General features: G+C 42.0%; 1 protein-coding gene across 4 annotated transcripts in view; it reads left to right on the top strand.

The window, feature by feature from the left end:
- Window positions 1–12,991, top strand: part of LOC123517460 (cytochrome P450 2L1-like) — a 31,831-nt gene extending 18,840 nt beyond the window's left edge. Inside the window, exons 2-12 of one of the 4 annotated variants that reach the window (XM_045277538.1) lie at window positions 8,675–8,841; window positions 9,192–9,307; window positions 9,488–9,587; window positions 9,855–9,985; window positions 10,148–10,366; window positions 10,480–10,679; window positions 10,935–11,064; window positions 11,276–11,456; window positions 11,572–11,689; window positions 11,786–11,930; window positions 12,272–12,991. In XM_045277538.1, the coding sequence (XP_045133473.1) occupies window positions 9,226–9,307; window positions 9,488–9,587; window positions 9,855–9,985; window positions 10,148–10,366; window positions 10,480–10,679; window positions 10,935–11,064; window positions 11,276–11,456; window positions 11,572–11,689; window positions 11,786–11,930; window positions 12,272–12,459 (1,494 nt within the window). In that variant the 5' untranslated portion in view covers window positions 8,675–8,841; window positions 9,192–9,225 and the 3' untranslated portion in view covers window positions 12,460–12,991. Of the gene's footprint in view, window positions 1–8,649; window positions 8,842–9,176; window positions 9,308–9,487; window positions 9,588–9,854; window positions 9,986–10,147; window positions 10,367–10,479; window positions 10,680–10,934; window positions 11,065–11,275; window positions 11,457–11,571; window positions 11,690–11,785; window positions 11,931–12,271 lie in introns of those variants that run through there. The other 3 variants (XM_045277536.1, XM_045277539.1, XM_045277537.1) reach the window with 3 other exon arrangements.
- Window positions 12,992–20,133: the final 7,142 nt, after the last annotated feature.

The raw sequence follows: 20,133 nt of genomic DNA, 5'->3' as shown, positions 1-20,133 counted from the left end.
TACTTTTCCTCATTTATATTAACGACATGCCAGAAGGAGTGAACAGCTACATAAATCTGTTTGCAGATGATACGAAACTGTGCAGAGTTATAAAGCAAAAGGAGGATTGTGAAATACTGCAAGAAGACCTAAATAAGATCTGCGAATGGAGTAAGAAGTGGGAAATGGAATTCAATGTGAACAAAAGCCATGTCATGGAAATGGGAAAGAGTGAAAGACGACGTGTGGGAATCTATAAGATGGGAGATGGAGTAGAACTGGAGAAAGTTAAAAAGGAAAAGGACTTAGGAGTGACGATGGAAGAAAACAATCAACCAGTAAGCCATATTGATAGAATTTTTAGAGAAACATATAATTTGCTAAGGAATATTGGAGTAGCATTTCACTACATGGACAAAAAATTGATGAAGAAATTGATAAGTACTATAATAAGACCCAGATTGGATTATGCAGGAGTAGTGTGGACCCCTCATAAAAAGAAACACATAAGAAAGTTGGAGAGACTACAAAAAATGGCTATAAGAATGGTTCCAGAATTTGAAGGGATGACATATGAGGAGAGACTAAAGGGTATGGATCTGCCAACCCTGGAACAAAGAAGAGAGAGAGCTGATACAAGTTTATAAATTGATCAACGGAATGGACCAAGTGGATAATGAGAAACTGATCCTGAGAGAAGAATATGACATTAGAAGCACAAGATCGCATAGCAAAAGGCTGAGAAAAGGAAGATGTCTGAGAGATGTTAAAAAATACAGTTTCCCACAAAGATGTATTGAGACGTGGAACAGTTTAAATGAAGAAGTAGTGTCTGCAACGAGTATGCATACTTTTAAAGTACGATTGGATAAGTGTAGATATGGAGACGGGGCCACACGAACATAAAGCCCAGGCCCTGTAAAACTACAACTAGGTAAATACAACTAGATAAATACACACACACACACACACACACACACACACACACACACACACACACACACACACACACACACTCAATGCAAGGTATACCAGACATGCTATGCCTAACTGAGACAAAGTTGAGAGAGGAACAGAGGTGGTCGTGACTACTTTTACGCCCTTTGTGAACCCTCCATCGGACGCCCTCCGCCCCACCAAGTCCAAACCCAAACCCACCGCCAAACCCCACCTGACGGTGAGACTCACAGGCGAAAGTTGATACCTCGTCCCCCTCTTCCTTGCCTTTTCTTTTGACACACAACCTGTATACATGACTCAACAGTAAATTAATGTTATAGTAAGGGCGCCCCAGCGACCACTTCTCTAACGACGTGGGAGTTAGCGGTATTAGTGTAGAAAACTGGCGTTTTTTTTCTTCTTTTTTTGAGGGGAGGGGAGGAGAAAACGAATATATGGAGGCTAAAACACAAGGAAATGCAAAAGAAAGTGTTAAAAGGCTTAAACAATATGATACAGGACAATGATACTACTAGTTGGGGAATTTGACTAAAAAAACATAAACTGGGAATAAATGGAAGTAAATGAAAATGCTGCGTTGTGGCGTGAAGAAGAGTAACAGCTAATAATGGTGAATACATCTGACGAATGGGTAAATGAATTCACAAGATAGAGAGGAGAGGAGAGGAGGAATTATCTGTGCTAGGTCTGCTGGTGTTCGCAGAATAAAAAAAAAAAAAAAAGGGCTCCGTCCAACCATTAAATACTTAAGCCCCATGGGGAAAACTGATCATTTGGTATTGGAAATAGAACTGCAACACAGTGAGGTTTTAACATACAAGGAGGATCACAAAAATGGGAGGTTAAATTATGACACACACACACACACACACACACACACACACACACACACACACCTTGTTGTCCCGGTGTGTGGTGTGTGCCTGGTCTCAGGCCTATCCAAAGATCGGAAATAATGAGCTCTGAGCTCGTTCCGTACGTCTGGCTGTCTCGTCAGAGACTGCAGCAGATCAAACAGTGAAACACACACACACACACACACACACACACACACACACACACACACACACACACACACACACATGGGGCTATGAGCCCCGCCTGAAGCCTGTAACATACAACTAGGTAAATACACACTTGTGTGCGGAAGAATACGTATGACAGAGTGAGAGTACAGTGAGGAAGTGTGATAACAGTAAAACAATCCTAAGTCAGTGAGGATGGTGCAGTAATCCTGTCACTAACATTCCTATATTGTATGGAGAAAATACTGTTAATTGTGTTTTTTACTTTTAGGTTTTTGAACGCATTTAGTTTTGTTATGTGACTGTCACATGTTTCTTTATTTGAGGCGAATCTTCTTTTTTAAGTAAACAGATTATATTTTTTTTTGTCATTTTCCCCAGAAAATACTGCAGCACAAAGTCTTGACTTATGAAATAATTAGAAAATACTTTGATGGCCATAATAAATATTTTGCTGTTTTTGGTGAAATCTGTATTTCAATAGATCCTTTGAAAATTTACTTAGAAGCTGTGTTTATCAGTCTACATGCTCACGTATTAGATAGGTTTATATAGAAGTAGAGTGCATAGGGTACAAGATGTGCGCCTTACAATTTAATTACAATAACATGGCATCCAAGTGAGGAATTGTAATTATAATGTGGAAAGATAGATAACATAGAGAAATGTGCCAGGGAGCAAGGCCATATGGTACTATTAGATAAACATGGGCTAGGAAGAGGGGGAGAGGTCAAGAGGGGCTAGATCAGATGAAGAACATTAATGGCAAGGAGGGCCGGTGAGAGAAAAGGAAGGGGACTCAGTGAGAACGTCAGCAAGACGGGGAGCAAGGGACAGGGAAAACAGATGAGGGAAGGCTGCAAGGCCACGAAGGTGGGGCACGAAAGAAGATAAGAAGATGGGGAAAAGAGGAAAACGCCACAAGTAGGGCAGAGGGGGGGAGGGAACGGAACATCAAGTGAGAACGGGTGAGTCTGGTGTGGCCAATGTGTAAGCAGGCCAGGGCAGTCTTCCAGCATCTGGTAGAAAGAAATGGGTTAGACTAAGGGAAAACAGAGGGTTTGACAGCCTGAAGTTTATTAGAAGCAAGAGAGGACCAGAAAGAAAAGACTGAAAAGCTGGGAAATAATCGGAAATAGGTAGTGAGGTAAGATAGTTGGAAGGGTAAGGGCAACACGTGCCAAAGAATCAACAGCCAGGAATGCCAGCATAGCTATGCACCCAGCAAAAACTAACTGTTTTGTGACAGAAAGAATGATGAAACAATCAGTCCTGAATGTTGTGGACAAGAGGAGGAAAAGAAAGGAGGATAAAAGAAAGAGAAACAACCAAGAGTCAGTAAAAATAGTATAAGTAGAAGCAGGGGAGTGGAAGATACATCGGAGGGCAAAAAGTACTGCAAACAGCTGGGTAGTAAGGACACTAACCTCAAGAGGGAGACTATACTAGAAATAGGTATCAGGGAGGAGGACAGCACAGCCTGAGCTGGCAGAAGACTTAGAGGCATCAGTATAGACATGGATGCTATCAGAATGAGTAGGAAAGTGAGCTCAAAAGTGGGAATGAAGGATTCAAGGAGGGGCATCAGACTTTGGGGAGGCAGGAAAGACAGATGAATAAAGGGAAAGAGAAGAGGAAAGCCACGGAGGGGAAGAGGAGAAAGAGAATGGGAGCAGGATGAGACAGAAGGGCATGCATATGGAGGGAAGAGGGGAGGGATAACTGGGGCCAGGAGGCAAAGACTGAGAACAAGAAGAGTCAAACGTAAGATCAAGAAACTTGCCAGATGTACAGTACTTGAGAGGGGTAGCATAAAAACGAGGGGAGGAAAGCAAACAGCATGGGAATGAGAGAAGTAAATATAGAAAGACTTTGCATGGGAGAATCAGAAGCCATGGTCAGTGGTATGGAGAAAGGAGGAGGAACTGCCCGAGCCATAGATGGCAAAGTCATCCACATAGAGGGAAGACCTGACACCATGAGGAAGGGCAGAAGCGATGTCATCGATGGCAAGGAAAAAGAGGGTATACCCTCGGGCTGATAGAAGGAAGGGTAGCAAGAAGTGACCCTAACACGAAAGGAACGATACTGTAGGAAGTTATGGAGGAAAACCCTCATGTTGCTAGAAACACCAACACACGATAATTGGTGGAGAATGTGATAGTGTCACACCGACACAGTCAAAGTGGTGGAAGAAATGATAGTGCCAAGGGGTATCATCAGCTTTTTCAAGATTTTTGTTAGGCTTCAGAAAAGGAAGGATAAGTGTTTCACTCTACTTGGGGAGGAGGAAATCCCCAGTTAACCAAACGCAGTTAAAAAATGGTAAGTAAGAAGGTTAGAGAGGCAGCAGAAAGGGTGGTGGAGCATCTGATAGTGAACACCATTAGCTAGGGTCTGTGGAGGTATTATGGCAACACTTCAAGGCAGAGGTCAATTCAGAGGGGAAGAAGAGGGGGCGTTGTAGGAAGCAGTTGAATAAAGCGTGAAAGTAACAGGGATGCGTTTATGGACTGCTTTAAGGGCAGTAAACTCTGAGGAAAGATGAGAGCCACTGCTGATGTTGCTGAAATATGAGCCTAATTCAGTGGTAACCTGGAGTGGCTCGACAATATTACCCTAGGGATGGGAAAGGCGAAGAACGAGCAAAGGAGGGTGGATGTTTAGCAGATAGTTTATGAATACGGCACCAGACTGAAACATGCCAGCTGTTGGACTGGGCCAATTTAGCAGTTTGGCAGAACCTAGCTGAAGCGCGTTTGAAATGAACAAGGGCAGGCAGCTGGCTGGGAGTGTCCCATTTACACCGGTAACTATTTCAGGCCACCTGCTTCAAGTGGAAAGCTGTAGTGCAAGTATGAGTCCACCAAGGAACACACTTGTAGGCAATGAGCAGTAAGTTCGAAGGATGGAAACAAGCAGCAGCGAGAACAGATACAGTAAAGTAAACCAACATGTCAGATAAAGAAGTAAAATAAAAAAAGGAGTGGAGTGTAGACAGAGGTAAAAGCACAAGTCCAATCAGCCCTACCAAAGCAAAAGCAAGGGGAGCTGCAGAGATGGATGAAGGAAGTAGAAGAAAGAAAAAAGGGGAAATGATCGCTATAAGGACTGTGGGCAAGAACCGACCAGTGAAGATTGAGCGGAAGGTCAGGAGAACAGAAGAAAGACTGGATGCAAAGGTCAAAGTGGGCGGGGGTGCCGGTATTAAGGAGGGAAAGGAAGTGATTAAGAGAGTGGTCAGTAGTGGTAATTATAGAATCCTCCCAAAATGTGTGGCGGCAGTTGACGTCGGGGAAGATGGAAAGAAGGGAGTAGAGGGTATTGAAATCGAGAGGTTGAGAAGAAGGAAGGTAAAGGGAAACAAGAGACATCCAACAGCGGAGGTAAATATGAATGGGTATACAAGGAAACCTAGTAAAGACATCAAAAGTGGCAAAAGCAACAGACTGGTTAAGGAGGAGAGCAGATGAGATAGAGTGCGGGGAGAAAAAAAAGAGGTATTGTGGGATGAATATTGATGGACTATATGAAATGTTTCCGAAAGACAGACGACCATGAGGGCATAGGATGAGATGACTTGGCGAAGATACTGTCAATGGGCATGAAAGCCATGACCGTTCTACTGAAAGACAGACATGATCAGGTGACAAGACCTGGAAGTGCGTGAAGCTTGCCACGAAGCCTATCGCCAGGGCTTCATCTCCTCTCCTCACCCTGCCTCTACCTCTGTCTTTCTCCCTCGTATTCCTGCCACATTATCCTCTTCCCGCTCCAGTCTTCTGCCTCCGTCCTCAGCCCCTGCCTCCATCCCCACTCCCTTCCTCTACTCCCTTACTCTTCCTCCTCCCCTCTCCTCCTCCCTCTTCTGTCTCCTACTCTAAACCTTCCTCTGTCCTTGATCCTGATACTCCCACCTTCTCTCCCTTCCGTTCTCCTGTCCCTTCTTCTCTGCACCCCCAGCACTCCCTCCCTACCAAACGTCAATGCTGTACTGCAGCTTTGATCTCCCCTCCTATCCTGTTCCTGCCTTAATACCCTCACTCCCTCCCCATCTCCCTAAAAAGTTTTGTCCTATCCCCTCCTCTCCCATTTCTCCTGAAAGTAAGACCCTTGATGTCATTGTCACATTTATAGAGAGCATGGCTCCCCGCCCTTCCCTTCCTTATCCCCTTCCCCCCGGCTCTTCCTGTCCAGGTCGTGGCTTCCGTTCATCTTCCTTCCACGTGTCTTCTTCCTACTTCAGGTCCCCCACCTTGGTCTCCTCTTTCTACGTATTGTCTCTCCTCCCCAGTCCTCCCTCTGGTCTCCACCTCCCCTCTGGTTCCCACCTCCTAGGAAAGAGAGAGAGAGAGAGAGAGAGAGAGAGAGAGAGAGAGAGAGACTCTCTCTCTCTCTCTCTCTCTCTCTCTCTTTGTATAACCGTCTGATGGTCAGTGACGCAATGCACTTGTGTGATAAAAGGAAGTCAAGAGGGACGCTTTTTATCTCGCTGATTACGTACTAACATTGATATTGGAACAGCTCTCAGCTATCAGATTTTGCAAGAAAAACGTCGGCCTGTCAGGGAAATTAAGAGTAAAGCAAAGCGACAAACATGATGGGAAGGAATGTGAGAATGTGAGACTACAATGAACACAGTCAGCTACTGAAGGAAGACGATTAAATGAAGCCCTTTATACAAAGTTCATGTCATATAATTCTAGTAAATTGAGGTCTATAAACAAATAAATAGTGAATTCATATGGATGACGAAAAGGTATCTGAAGTACAGAACAAATAACGATGACTTTCCGCCTTCCTTGCCTGCGGTGCTCAATGTTAAGAAGTACACTATGCTGGGGTCACACTACAATTTATTTTTTACTACGACGTCCGCGACGGTCGTAGGAGGGCTGTCGCCGGTAGCAATGACGTGATTTTAATCATGTTTGGCCTGTCGTAAGATGTCGTGAGTCAAGTCGTACGTTAACGCAGCGATGTCGTACGATGTCGTAAGATGTCGTTGTTGTCACACGACATCGCAGAAGCATGACGACAATCGAGCGTTGCATTCGACTGTCAGGGAAGTCACGACAGGCAAAGCCATTTCATCGGGCGTACGATGACGTACGATGACGTTATAGAGAGATACGCTGTCGTACGCGATGTTAACGATCGTTCGACATTGAACGAGTAAAAAATCGTTAAAATAGTGAATTTCGACTGGTTTTTGAACATAAGTTTGGCAGTAACGCATGAAAACATTGTAGCTAGAATCGTCGTGACCAGTGTGACAGCTCGTACGTTGTTGCCAGTTAAAAAGAAAAAAAAAAAATTCACAGTTTATCCACCGAAGATAGAGGAAGGGCATGATGGGTGTGATGTCCCATCGTCGTCGCAAGATCTCTTTGGGACATCCTTAGACATCGCAGGCCCATTGGACATGAGTATGGAGGGGCCGCCTCCGACACCAGGAATGAACATCCTCCTTCAGATCCCAACGAAGGTGGATGTCCTTCGTTTTGCGTGTCCTTATTGAACTGAAATGCTCCCGATCGTTACGACAGTCGTATGCAATCGCAGAAAACTGGCCTGTACGACCGTCGGGGGCATGGTAGTAAAAAAAAAAAAAAAAAAAAGCTGTAGTGTGACCCCAGCATTAAGCTCGTTTCTGGCTACGAAGTCCTAATGTGTGTCAAGTCCGTCTCAATGCATACTTTTACCTAACTTGATCTCTAAAATGGGTGATAATACACACACACACACACACACACACACACACACACACACACACACACACACACACACACACACACAAACCGGAAAGGCCCAGGCTCGAGTCCCAGGCGCAAGCCTCTTAAATGTGTAACCCCTGTTCACCTAGCAGCAAGTAGGTGCGGGATGTAATTCGAGGGGTTGTGGCCTCGCTCTCCTGGTGTGTGGAGTGTATTTTGGTCTCAGTCCTACCCGAAGATCGGTCTATGAGTTCTGAGCTTTCCTCGTAATGGAGAAGGCTGGCTGGGTAACCAGCAGGTGAATTACACACACACACACACACACACACACACACACACACACACACACACACACACACACACACATACACACATTGCGTAGTGTAATGGTTAGCATACTCAGCTCACAGCCGAGATGGCCCGGATTCCAGTCCCGGGCGCGACGAGGAAAATGGGCAAGCCTCTTGATGTGTATCCCTATTCACCTATTGCAGCAAGTGGGTATGAGATGTAATTCGAGGAGTTGTGGCCTCGTTCTCTCGATGTGTGGAGTGTGGTGTGGTCTTACCCGAAGATCGATCTATGAGCTCGCTCCGTAATGGGGAAGGCTGGCTGGGTGACCAGTAAGCGACCGTGAATACACACACACAAGCACACACACACACACACACACACACACACACACACACACACACACCTTAAACCATAGCTTTATTTTTACTTTCATTTAATGATTTTTATCATACATGTGTCATAATTTTTGAGAAGAAACTAATGAGAGAGAGAGAGAGAGAGAGAGAGAGAGAGAGAGAGAGAGAGAGAGAGAGAGAGAGAGAGAGTCTCCTTGAATGATAGCAGTCATGTTGGATGCTAATGAATGAATTATTTAGTATAATGAGTGTCTGCAGATGTACGCAGACACCAGTGTTGGTGTTGTACGAGTATTCTGGTACAAACCTGTGCAGAAAGTTATAATCGTGTGCTGATTATAAGACACAGAGAGACAGACTGACAGAGACCCAGCAATGTAACCTCCATGTTTGGTACCTGCTGGGCTTGCCACATCAGCAGTAACAATAGTCCGAGTGGTACTTGTGTACTAGACGCAGCACGGGACGTGACTGCCTCCAGGGTCTGGCGGTGCTGGAACCATCGACTTGGTGAGTAGAAAATTGGTGGAGGAGAATCATTGTATTACATTACCGGTTTTTTCTTCGCAAGTTTACAAGTTCTTTGGAACTGTGTGAGTTTTTTTGTACTGTGTGGTGAAGAAAACCTATCAATACGACTATTTATCAATTTAGCGAATTGAGTTAATTCCTGCAATTTTCACGTGGAACCTGTGAGGAGTCATTACCCATTATTGGATTAAATCTGTGCCTCTTAGACTTGCCATCAATCCAACATAAGGTAAAGAGTGTTACTCACAGCATCACCAGTGTGAAAGTACAAAATGTTAGGGCTGAAATTAGTGTCTTTGATAGCGATATCTTAGCCCTTTTCATTTCAGAATACAAGATAAGGATCGTTGGGAAGCCGCAAAAATGCTGGTGGAGGTGCTTCTGTTCGCTGTATTGGTGTTCCTGTTGTGGAAGACCTTCAGGAAACCCCCAGGACTGCCTCCAGGTAAATATTTCTTGACCTAACTTCACATAACTTGATGTTAGGAGATTTTAAACTTTGTGCAGAATGCACAGTATACGGTGACGGTAGAAATCGAATTGAATATCATGATGTCAGTTCCGACCCTTCACACCCCTGGTTTTGTGATTCGTAATGGCGGTACTTGGTGATGTTGTCTCTCAGGCAGGTGGGGGCTTCCCCTAGTGGGCTACATACCCTGGACCAGCAAGAACTTTGAGGAGCAGGTGATCGACCTCCACCAACAGTATGGAGACATTTTTCTGTGAGTGACGGTGTGGACAGTTACCACCTTTCTACATTCGAACTCCTACCACCTAAACATTATCTTAACGTCTTTCCCCCTTATCTCTCTCTCTCTCTCTCTCTCTCTCTCTCTCTCTCTCTCTCTGTGTGTGTGTGTGTGTGTGTGTGTGTGTTTTATGCATCAATTTAATAATTATAGGCATAATGTGATATAATATTACACAGTATACAATATATAATTATTAGAAGCATGATGTATTTGAGCAGCATTGTGTTCCTCATGCAGGTGGAGGATGGGAACTCAGTTGATGGTGTTTCTGAATAACTACAAACTGATGAAGGAAGCTTGCTCCAGATCCGAGTTTACTGTCAGACCAGACTGGGATATTATGAAGTTTCTAGAGGAAACTCCCAAAGGTAAGATCACTTAACAACCTTATGTTGACGTAATGAAATAAGAACTTTCCTTGAATAATATTTAGCTTCCTTACGTGAACCCTCAGGAAACATAGAAATAAAGAACATGTTTTTGCAGAGTTGTGCAGTACTACAGGTGACTGTTGTTATGTTCATAAACAGGAATCGCATCAAGTAATGGTGTCTTATGGCACAACAACCGAAGATTTACGCTGCGGCAGCTGCGTGATCTTGGCATGGGCAAGTCCTCGCTGGTGGAGGCGGTGCAGCACCAATGCCTCAAGCTGCGCGAGACTCTTGCCGAGGGGGCTGGAACACCTGCAATGATTCCACATCAGCTTCACGTGACTGTGCTCAACGTGATCTGGCACATGGTGGCAAGTGCGTGGCGAGTGAGCCTGAGGAAGAGTTTTCTTTTCTGCATTTCTGCATTGTCACTCCAGTCTTGTCCATTTCATCTATTTGTTTACATTTGTGGTCTCTCATCCCCACAGGTAAACAATTCGATGCAGAAGACAAAAGATTACAAGAGTTTGTAAAACTTATGTCAGAATCAACTTTGCTTTCCAATCGAATGGCCATCAAGGACTTCATGCCGTGGCTGCAAAATATCATCCCTGATTTCCTCTTTAAACGCCTCATAAAATATTATGAACTGATGGACTTGAAGGAAAAGTTCTTGCGATACTTTGCGGTGAGTTTTCTATCTTACATGTTGTTACATACGTTACACTTCTTTCATAGAGTTTGATCTTATCTTAGTGAACGATATTATGAAATGTTCAAATTTTCAAAGGAGTTTTGTTTCTGTTTTCATTTTACTTCCTTTCTAACAGAATAATATTTCAATTGAATAGGAAATAGTCATTCCTTGAACTGTGGGTAGAGTCTTATCTAACAGGAGTCATGTTATGAAGGGCGTGATTTCTGTTTTCCTTTGTGCGGTCAGGAAGAGATAAAGGAACACAAGGCCACTTTGGATCCAGACAACCCACGGGATCTTATTGATAGCTACCTGTTGGAGATGGAGGCCAAGAAAGATGATCCAGACACAACCTGCAGCGGTAAGTCTGCTAGAGGTGCACCATCGCTCCCTTGTTGTTATCTCTATACGTTTCCCATCTCTATGAATTTCTTTATAAGGCTATTTAGTCGGTTTAGTCCTGAAGCGAGACATATCAATCGCTCTCCTCTGAATTTATGACAACTCATGTTCGTTTCATTAAAATTTTTCATTGATAAAGATTTTCATTATTTCTGAAAACTTCCACTTTGGCATATCTATTTCAGAGCAGGATTTGATGTTTTTAATGTTGGACATGTTTTTTGCGGGAAGTGAGACCACCGTCAACACCTTCACGTGGCTGTGTTGCTACTTGGCAGCACACCCGCAGGTTCAGCGCAAGTTGCAAGCTGAGATTGACGAAGTGCTTCCCGGTGGAGCTCTACCCACGTTGGCGGAGAAGCCCAAGTAGATAAATCCCTTTCTTGTCTTGTTCATCTGTCAGTACCTGCTTAGGTACCACCTTGTAAGCATAAACAGGTATTTTATGTCTTCACTTGCTTATTCGTTGCGTCTCTATCAGGATGCCGTACACAGAAGCAGTGATCAACGAAGTGATGAGGGCTTGTGCACTGGTAAACTTTGGATTGCAGCACATGGCCGCCAATAACACGCAGCTCGGGGGTTACACCATTCCAAAGGTGAGTTACTTTCATGTGATCCAGTGACTTGTGGTGCTGACAAGAACTAGAACAACATGAACTTATTTTGAGTCAAATGCACACACGTCTTTGCAGGGAGCGGTCGTGAGCGCGAACGTCACGTCGATCCACTATGACAGTCGCTTCTGGGATCGACCCAGGGAGTTCAGGCCGGAGCGTTGGCTGGATGAGAACGGCAAATTCTTTATGCCGAAGGATGGTTTCCTGCCTTTCGGTGTGGGTAAGTTTTTTTTTTATATATCTTTTTTTATTTTTTATGTATCGTTATGACCAACGGATTCAGCTATGACGGTTTGTCGAATACGGTACGGTGGACTGTACATAGATGTGCGGTAACATTTATAACTTCCTCAGCAGGAGCGAGGCCACTCCCGTTGAGGTAATAGAACTGAATTGTTTTGAGTTTTTTTTTCTAACTATTTTTTCATCCAGATGTATTTACCTATTTGCGTCTTTCACCTTGTATTCATTGGGCAAAGGTACTTGTGCTCCATGTTTCAAACTCCAAAATGATATTACCTTCTTTCCTATTAATTTTCATTGTGTTTTGGCTTGTTTCAGGAAAAAGAGTGTGTGTCGGGGAAAGTATGGCCCGGATGGAGATGTTCATCCTCACAGCCATGGTTTTCCAATGCTTCACCATCGCTCCTCCACCTGGCAAATCTGTCAACCTGACACCTGATTTGAGTGGTCTCTTTTTCCGCAAGGCAATGCCCAATGAGTTCGTCTTTACCGTCAGGGAACAGTAATGGTCGTAATGGTAATCATCTGCTGCCCTGTAAAGTATGTCAGCGACAACAAATATCTCTCCTTCTTTTACATATTTCTGCTAGTTACCATGTGCAGATTGTTAACGTTAGTTCATTGTCTGTCTGGCCTGGTTTTATATTGTAACCTACCACAGCTTACCATTCGATTAACCTCACTGTCAACAATCAACTGTTTTCACTTTTGTCTACAAAAGTGGCATAATTGACGCATTTTCTTATCTTCTGTTGTATGTCCGACATAGGAACTGGATGAATACAAGCTGGCATGCCATAACTCCGAATGTTAAAGACGTTTATATGCTATGGATGTTAATAGTCTTTTCTAATAGCAGAATTTCCAACTTATTTGATGACTGCATTGCCGTCTAGTGAAACTCTCCAAAGTATTGGGAACTGACATCGCTTTGAAAATCATGTATCTAACTTTCACAAGAAATTCCCATTTATCTACATGTTAATCCTTTGGCGTCTGTCAAATTGATATTATTACATTAAAGAAAATAAACTACAATCACTTGAATTTTTTTTTTCTTTGGAGTTTTTTTGTATAATTATTGCAAGACTTCTTTCCTTGAGGCTGTATCGTCGTGGTGCACCAGACAGAGAGAGCAAGGTACACAAGGGAGTCTGAATGTATCTTTTGAACATATGGCATTTGTGCTGCCTAAGGCCAGGGTGTAGCTCTGTTACATGTAGCATCAACCGAAGAAACATCCTGAACACTTCCAGGATATCGAAATGTTGAGTTGTTGATCTGGAAGCTGAAATAAATCTTGAACTTCGTGGGAAAAGTGAACGTAGGAATCAAGCTTAAAAAAAAAAAAAAAAAAAAAACGTTGCCGATCAAGCATTAAGGTACAACACTACTAAGACCTCAAGTGAGTTTGCCAGGCTGCTTGTACAGGTACTACTACTACTACTACTACTACTACTACTACTATAAAATAACAGTTTAGTTTATATACGAAGTATTGAAATGGTGTTTTTGGGGGGTTACGAGTTGGATAGTTTGGTCTTGTGATGCCTGGATGCTGAACGAACGCAAACGCCAGTCTTAACAACATAAGGTCATTATCGCTTGTTCTGTAGATAGCGCAATAACGTTGAATTGTGAATAATAAGTACAATTTTAAGTAGTAGTATGTACAAGTTTCATTAGTTATATCCCTTGTGTCAAAAATAAAAATCACCTTGAAATACAGATAGATAGATAATGTTCCTGGACCTTTTCTAAATTAAAATCGTTATCCTTTTGCATGTTTTTGGCGAAATCTTAGTACAATAATTACGCTAATGTTTAACAGTGTGGTATGGCTATCAATTTGAATACAAGTAATATAACGGATTGACTACTCTTTCATTAACTTTGCAACGAAACGAGTGATATAAAGAAGAGGAAAAGGAAAGAGGGAAGAAAGGAAGGATGGAGTGTTTGGAGACAAAATCAATGGTTTGGGTAAATGGAATGTCAGGAACTCATATAAACATTTGAATACAGATAACGTGATAACAAAACTGACTTAAAATTGTAGCATAACAAATCATATTTATCCTTAACTTTGCTGAGTAACGTAAAAGGGAGGAGAAGATAAAGATTCAAGTGTTTCGAGACTAACTGAATAACTCGCTGTGTGTTTGCTACAGACATTCAACTTGATATACAGCACAACAAATCAAACCTAACTTATATTTAACACTTCAGGAAAAAAGAGGTATTAAAGATTCAAGCATTTCGAGACCAGAATTAATGGATTGAAGCTTCGCCCCTTCCCCGCTGACTCTCACTTTATGTCGGAACCCACGGACGTACAGACACGGACCTCCTGATACCTCTCATCTGCTCGTAAGTACTGGATTTTCGTTCGTTATATGAGATGGAATGTACGTGGATGTGTGGATGAATGACAGGTGGTGTTGGAGGAGGGAGGTATTAGCCATAGGTGAAAGCGTGAATGAGCGTCTGGGGGCTCTGTGAATATAATGGTGAGTTGCGATGTGGATGGGTGTTCGGTATAGTTCTGTGGGCGTGTGGATGGCTATATAGATATGTAAGGGTTTGGTGGTGTTTAGAATAGTTGCGTGGATGTGTGTGTGTGTGTATTGAGGTAGCTGTGTTGTTGAGGGGGAGGGGAGACCAGTGTGTGTGTGTGTGTGAATAGATGTAGCTAGTATAGATGTGTGGGTTATGCGGGTGATTGTGGGCGTATGGACAGGTGTGGATATTTGTAGTGTAGGTGGTTTCATGAGTGTGTGCGTGTGTGCGTTCAGTTTACTACCATAACATTTAGTAGGGTGATAAGTTACTGACAAATGCTTATGGTAAACATTAAATTTGTACATTACAGCCGGACCAGATACAACTCACCTATCATGTTAAAGGTCGGTAGAGAAATTACGTGGCACGCGTGTAGTGCCTATGTCAGTAATATCACTCGGGAATGTGGCACAAACTCAAGATTTTGTAAGTCCAGTGGTGTATTTTTTTTATTTGTTTCGTTAGGTTAGATTATGTTTGGTTAGATTAATTTCGTAGCGGAGGATCCTGGGATAGGTTATTGTAGAAGAATCATTAAGCGGTTGGTGGTTGGAGGAGGTAGAGGGAACGCGGACGTATTATAAATAATTACTCGTTATAGTTTGACAATATTTTCCAGACTCAATTTTTGTCACTGATATTGTTAAGGCGAGTTCACACGTGCCAATTTGCGACTGATATTGTAAGTATAGAAGTATAGAGAAGATGTTTGAGTTGTTGAGGGAAAAGACACATCTGAGACCCAAGTAATTAATTATACAGTTAAAAAAAAAAAAAAAGCTTGCGCAAATCGTCATTCGACAAAATAGATGCCACTCCGTAAGAGCTGTTTCCCTCAATGTAGGGTGTTGGAGGTGAAGATTGAAGACTTGTCAGGATTTAACTTGATCGCAATTGTGCATAGTCTTAAGATTAACAATTTTCTTAGGAGAAATATAGGCTAGTTTAAAGTGTGGTAGACATTCCTTTCTTTCCTTCTACTTAGCCAGGGACGTATCCACAGGCATTTTCTTTTCTATTGACTCTTCCGTTACGTCAAAAGAAGAGCAAGCATAGCTTCAGCATCGTCACTAGAGGAAGACATCTCTGCGGTTAGCTGTTTGACATTTGTTTACATTCACTTCCCGCCAAGGCGGCAACTAGTCGATACTTTCCAGTCGCTACGTGTGACACTTTCCGACTAGAAGAGATGAGTCAGAAACTCTGCCGACATAAATATTCAGTCGGAAATTGGCACGTGTGAACCCGTCTTGATACAGAAGTTAACTAGTACTCCCAATCATTCATACCCTCCTCTGATAAACTCTGGAACTTCCTGCCTGCTTCTGTATTTTCATTTTCCTACGACTTGACTTCTTGTAAGGAGGAGGTTTCAAGACATTTATTGTCCATGTCTTTTTGATAAATTTTGATAACTTTAATGGAACTGACAATCCAGTAGGCCTTTTTTTTCCTCCATTATTTGTTGCTCTTGGCCAGACTCCTCCCTTGCAAAAGGAAAAAAAAAAAAAAATTCCTGTACCTTTTCTGAAATTAACTGATTACCCTTTTTCATGGATATAGCGAAATCTTAGTACAATGATTGTTAATGTTGACCTCTGTTGTATGGATATCAATTTGAATACAGGTAACATAACAGACTGACTTCACTTTGACTTTGCACCGAAACGAGTGCAATAGAGGAGGAGGAAAGGAAGGAAGGAATGAAGGAAGGGGAATGGGGGGGGTTTGGAGGGAAAAAAAATATCAATGGTTTGGATAATTTGTGTGGAATCTTCATAACATTTGAATATGGATAACGTGGTAACAAAACTGACTTAGAATTGCAGCATAACACATCAAATCTTAACTTTAACTTTGCCGAGGAACAAGGGAGGAGGAGCAAACGATTCAATTGTTTCGAGACAAACTGAATGACTCGCTGTGTGTTTGCTACAGACATTCAACTTGATATACAGATAATATGACAACAAAACAAACATTGCAGCACAACGAATCAAACTTAACATTTACCTACCTTTGCAGGAAAAGAGGAGTTAACAATTCAAGTATTTTAAGACCTAAATTAAAGGGTTGAAGCTCCGCCCCTTCCCGCAAACTCCCACTCTCTCAGACTCCCACTGTATGCCGAAACCTACAGATGCTCGGACATCGGCCTCCTTATACCTCTGTACGTAAGTACGGTATTTTGTACGTTATATGAGGTATAATGTACGCAGATGTGTGCATGAATGAGTGGTGCTTGGGATTGCTGTATGGGTATAGCTGTTTGGGATAGTTCTGTGTGCGTGTGCATGGCTGTGTAAATATGTCAGGGTGTGGTGGTGTTTAGAATGGTTGCGTGGATGATTGGATGAATGTGTGTATTTAGGTAGCTGTATATGTATTGAGGAGGAGGGCAAATGCTTATGGTCTTGTGTGTGTGTGTGTGTGTGTGTGTGTGTGTGTGTGTAATTCACCTCTGTCGTCTGCTGGTCACCTAGCCAGTCTTCCCCATTACGGAGCGAGCTTAGAGCTCATAGACCGATCTTCGGGTAGGACTGAGACCACATCAACACACAACACACACCGGGAAAGCGAGGCCACAACGCCTCGAGTTACATCCCGTACCTATTTACTGCTAGGTAAACAGGAGCCACACATTGAGGCTTGCCCATTTGCCTCGCCGCTTACCGGGACTCGAACCCGGGCCTCTCGATTGTGTGTGTGTGTGTGTGTGTGTGTGTGTGTGTGTGTGTGTGTGTGTGTGTGTGTGTATTTACCTAGTTGTAGTTTTACAGGGCCTGGGCTTTATGCTCGTGTGGTCCCGTCTCCATATCTACACTTATCCAATTTTTCTCTAAAGCTATGTACACTCTTTGCTGACACCACTTCCTCACTCAAACTGTTCCAAGTCTCAACACATCTTTGTGGGAAGCAAAATTTTTTAACATCTCTCAGACATCGTCCCGTCCTTAGTTTCTTACTATTCGATCTTGTACTTCTAAAGTCATATTCTTCTCTCAGGATCAGTTTCTCATTATCCACTTCATCCATTCCGTTAATCAATTTATAAACTTGTATCAGATCCCTCTCTCTTCTCTGCTCCAAGGTTGGTAGATCCATTGCCTTTAGTCTCTCCTCATATGTCATCCTTTAAATTCTGGAACCATTCTTGTAGCCATTTTTGTAGTCTCTCTAATTTTCTTATGTGTTTCTTTTATGGGGAGTCCACACAACTCCTGCATATTCCAATCTAGGTCTTATTTTAGTACTTATCAATTTCTTCATCATTTCCTTGTCCATATAGTGAAATGCTACTCCAATATTCCTTAGCAAATTATACGTCTCTGAAAATTCTATCAATATGGCTTACCGGTTGATTATTTTCTTCCATTGTCACTCCCAAGTCCTTTTCCTTTTTACTTTTTCTAGTTCTACTCCATCTCCCATCTTATAGATTCCCACTGGTCGTCTTTCACTTTTTCCCATTTCCATGACATGGCTTTTGTCCACATTGAATTCCATCTCCCATTTTTTGCTCCATTTCCAGATCTTGTTTAAGTCTTCCTGTAGTATTTCACAATCCTCTTTTGTTTAATGACTCTGCACAGTTTCGCATCGTCCGCAAACAGATTTATGTAGCTGTTCACTCCCTCTGGCATGTCATTTATATATACGAGAAAAGTATTGGTGCCAATACTGACCCCTGTGGCACTCCGCTGTCTACTGTTCTCCACTTGGACTTCATATCTTTAACTATCGTCCTTATTTCTCTCCCCTTAAGTAATTCTTCATCCATCTCAATGTGCTTCCTTTTAAGCCACCCTTCTCCTCTAACTTCCATAGTAATCTTTCATGTGGCACTTTATCAAAAGCCTTTTTAGATCTAAATAAATACAGTCAACCCATCCTCTCTCTCTTGTACTTTATCAACTATTCTAGAGTAGAAACTCAATAAATTTGTCACACATGACCGACCTTTTCTAAAACCAAATTGGCTATTTGATAATATTTTGTTGTCTTCAAGAAACTCGATCCATTGCTTCTTTATTACTTTTTCACACATCTTGCATATTACACTAGTTAGTGATACCGGTCTGTAATTTAAAGGTTCTTCCTTCCTTCCGCTCTTATATATGGGAACCACCTCAGCTCTTTTCCACTCCACTGGCACTGTTCCATTTTCTATTGAGCATTTTATGATGTTGTATATTGGACTTGCTAGTTCTTCCCTACATTCTTTCAGTATTCTGCCTGAGACTTCATCCGGTCCCATTGCCTTTTCCTCATCCAATTCCGTCATCAACTTTTTATTTCAAGCTTGGTTACTTTAATCTCTTTCATATAGACAGTCTCTCTATTACCCTGTGGTCTTTCAAATTTGGATTCCTTAGTAAAGACCTCATGAAATTTACTATTTAACAGTTCTGCCATACTTTTGGGTCTTCCACCATTCCGTTTTCTCCTTTTAACCTTTCTATTGTTTCTTTTTGTCTTATTTTTCCATTTATGAATCTGTAGAACAATTTTGGTTGTTCCTTACATTTTTCGACAATGTCCTTTTCATAGTTCTTTTCTTCTTCCTTTCTCACCTTAGCATATTCATTTCTTGCTGTTTTGAAGTTTTCCTTATTTTCTGGATTTCTGTTTCTTCTCCACCTTTTCCATGCTCCATCTCGTTTCTCCTTTGCCCTAGCACATCTTGCATTAAACCAATCTTTCTTTCCTTCTTCTTTAGGTCTATATTTCGGAACATATTCCCTGACCCCAGTTTTGTATATTTCCAAAAATAAGTTATATTTCTCTTGAACCGTTAATGAGTTTTCCATCTCCTCCCAGTTTACGTTTTAAAATAGTTCTTGAGATTCTCAATATCAGCCTTTCTGTAATTTAATCGGTCTCCTTTGTATGATTCATCTCTATCTTCCTTTCCTTCTTCTATATCCATCTTCTAATATTACATGGTCACTCTTTCCCAATGGGCACTTGTATCTTATATCATCGTTAATTGGTATATCCCTTGTAAAAACTAGGTCTAATCTTGCCGGCTCATCGTTTCCTCTGAATCTTGTGTTTTCCTTTACTCTTTGGACCATCAAATTATCTATCATTAGGTTCAGGAATCTATCTCCCCAGGCATCTTCCCCCATACCACTTTCATAATTTTCCCAGTCTACCTCCTTACAGTTGAAATCTCCTACCAATATCACTTTTCTCCTTTCCTTAATGATTCTTGTAAGACTCCTTATTGTGTCATCTATCATGTCTCTATATTCTTGGTTAGTCCATGAGTTTGTTTTGGTGGCACATATGTTCCAATGATTGTTAACTCCTTTTTATTAATATGCATCTTAACATACAGTATTTCTGATTTTCCTTCCCCAAACTCCACTTGATTTACCACTATCTCCTTCCTTAACATCATCATGACTCCTCCTCCTCCTTTACCCACTCTGTCTCTCCTCCATATATTATACCTTTTATCTATGTCTATTTTTATTGCCTCATTTAACATTGTTTCCACCAGGCATATAATATCTGGTTCTTCTTTCTTTATGTAATCTCTTAATTCTAATTTACTAGATTAAATCCCATCTATGTTTGTATACATAATGTTTAATCTCTTGTTTTTATCA

The sequence above is a fragment of the Portunus trituberculatus genome, chromosome 42 (assembly GCF_017591435.1).
Source record: "Portunus trituberculatus isolate SZX2019 chromosome 42, ASM1759143v1, whole genome shotgun sequence".
Taxonomy (NCBI): domain Eukaryota; kingdom Metazoa; phylum Arthropoda; class Malacostraca; order Decapoda; family Portunidae; genus Portunus; species Portunus trituberculatus.
This window is presented reverse-complemented; position numbering and strand designations above follow the sequence as displayed.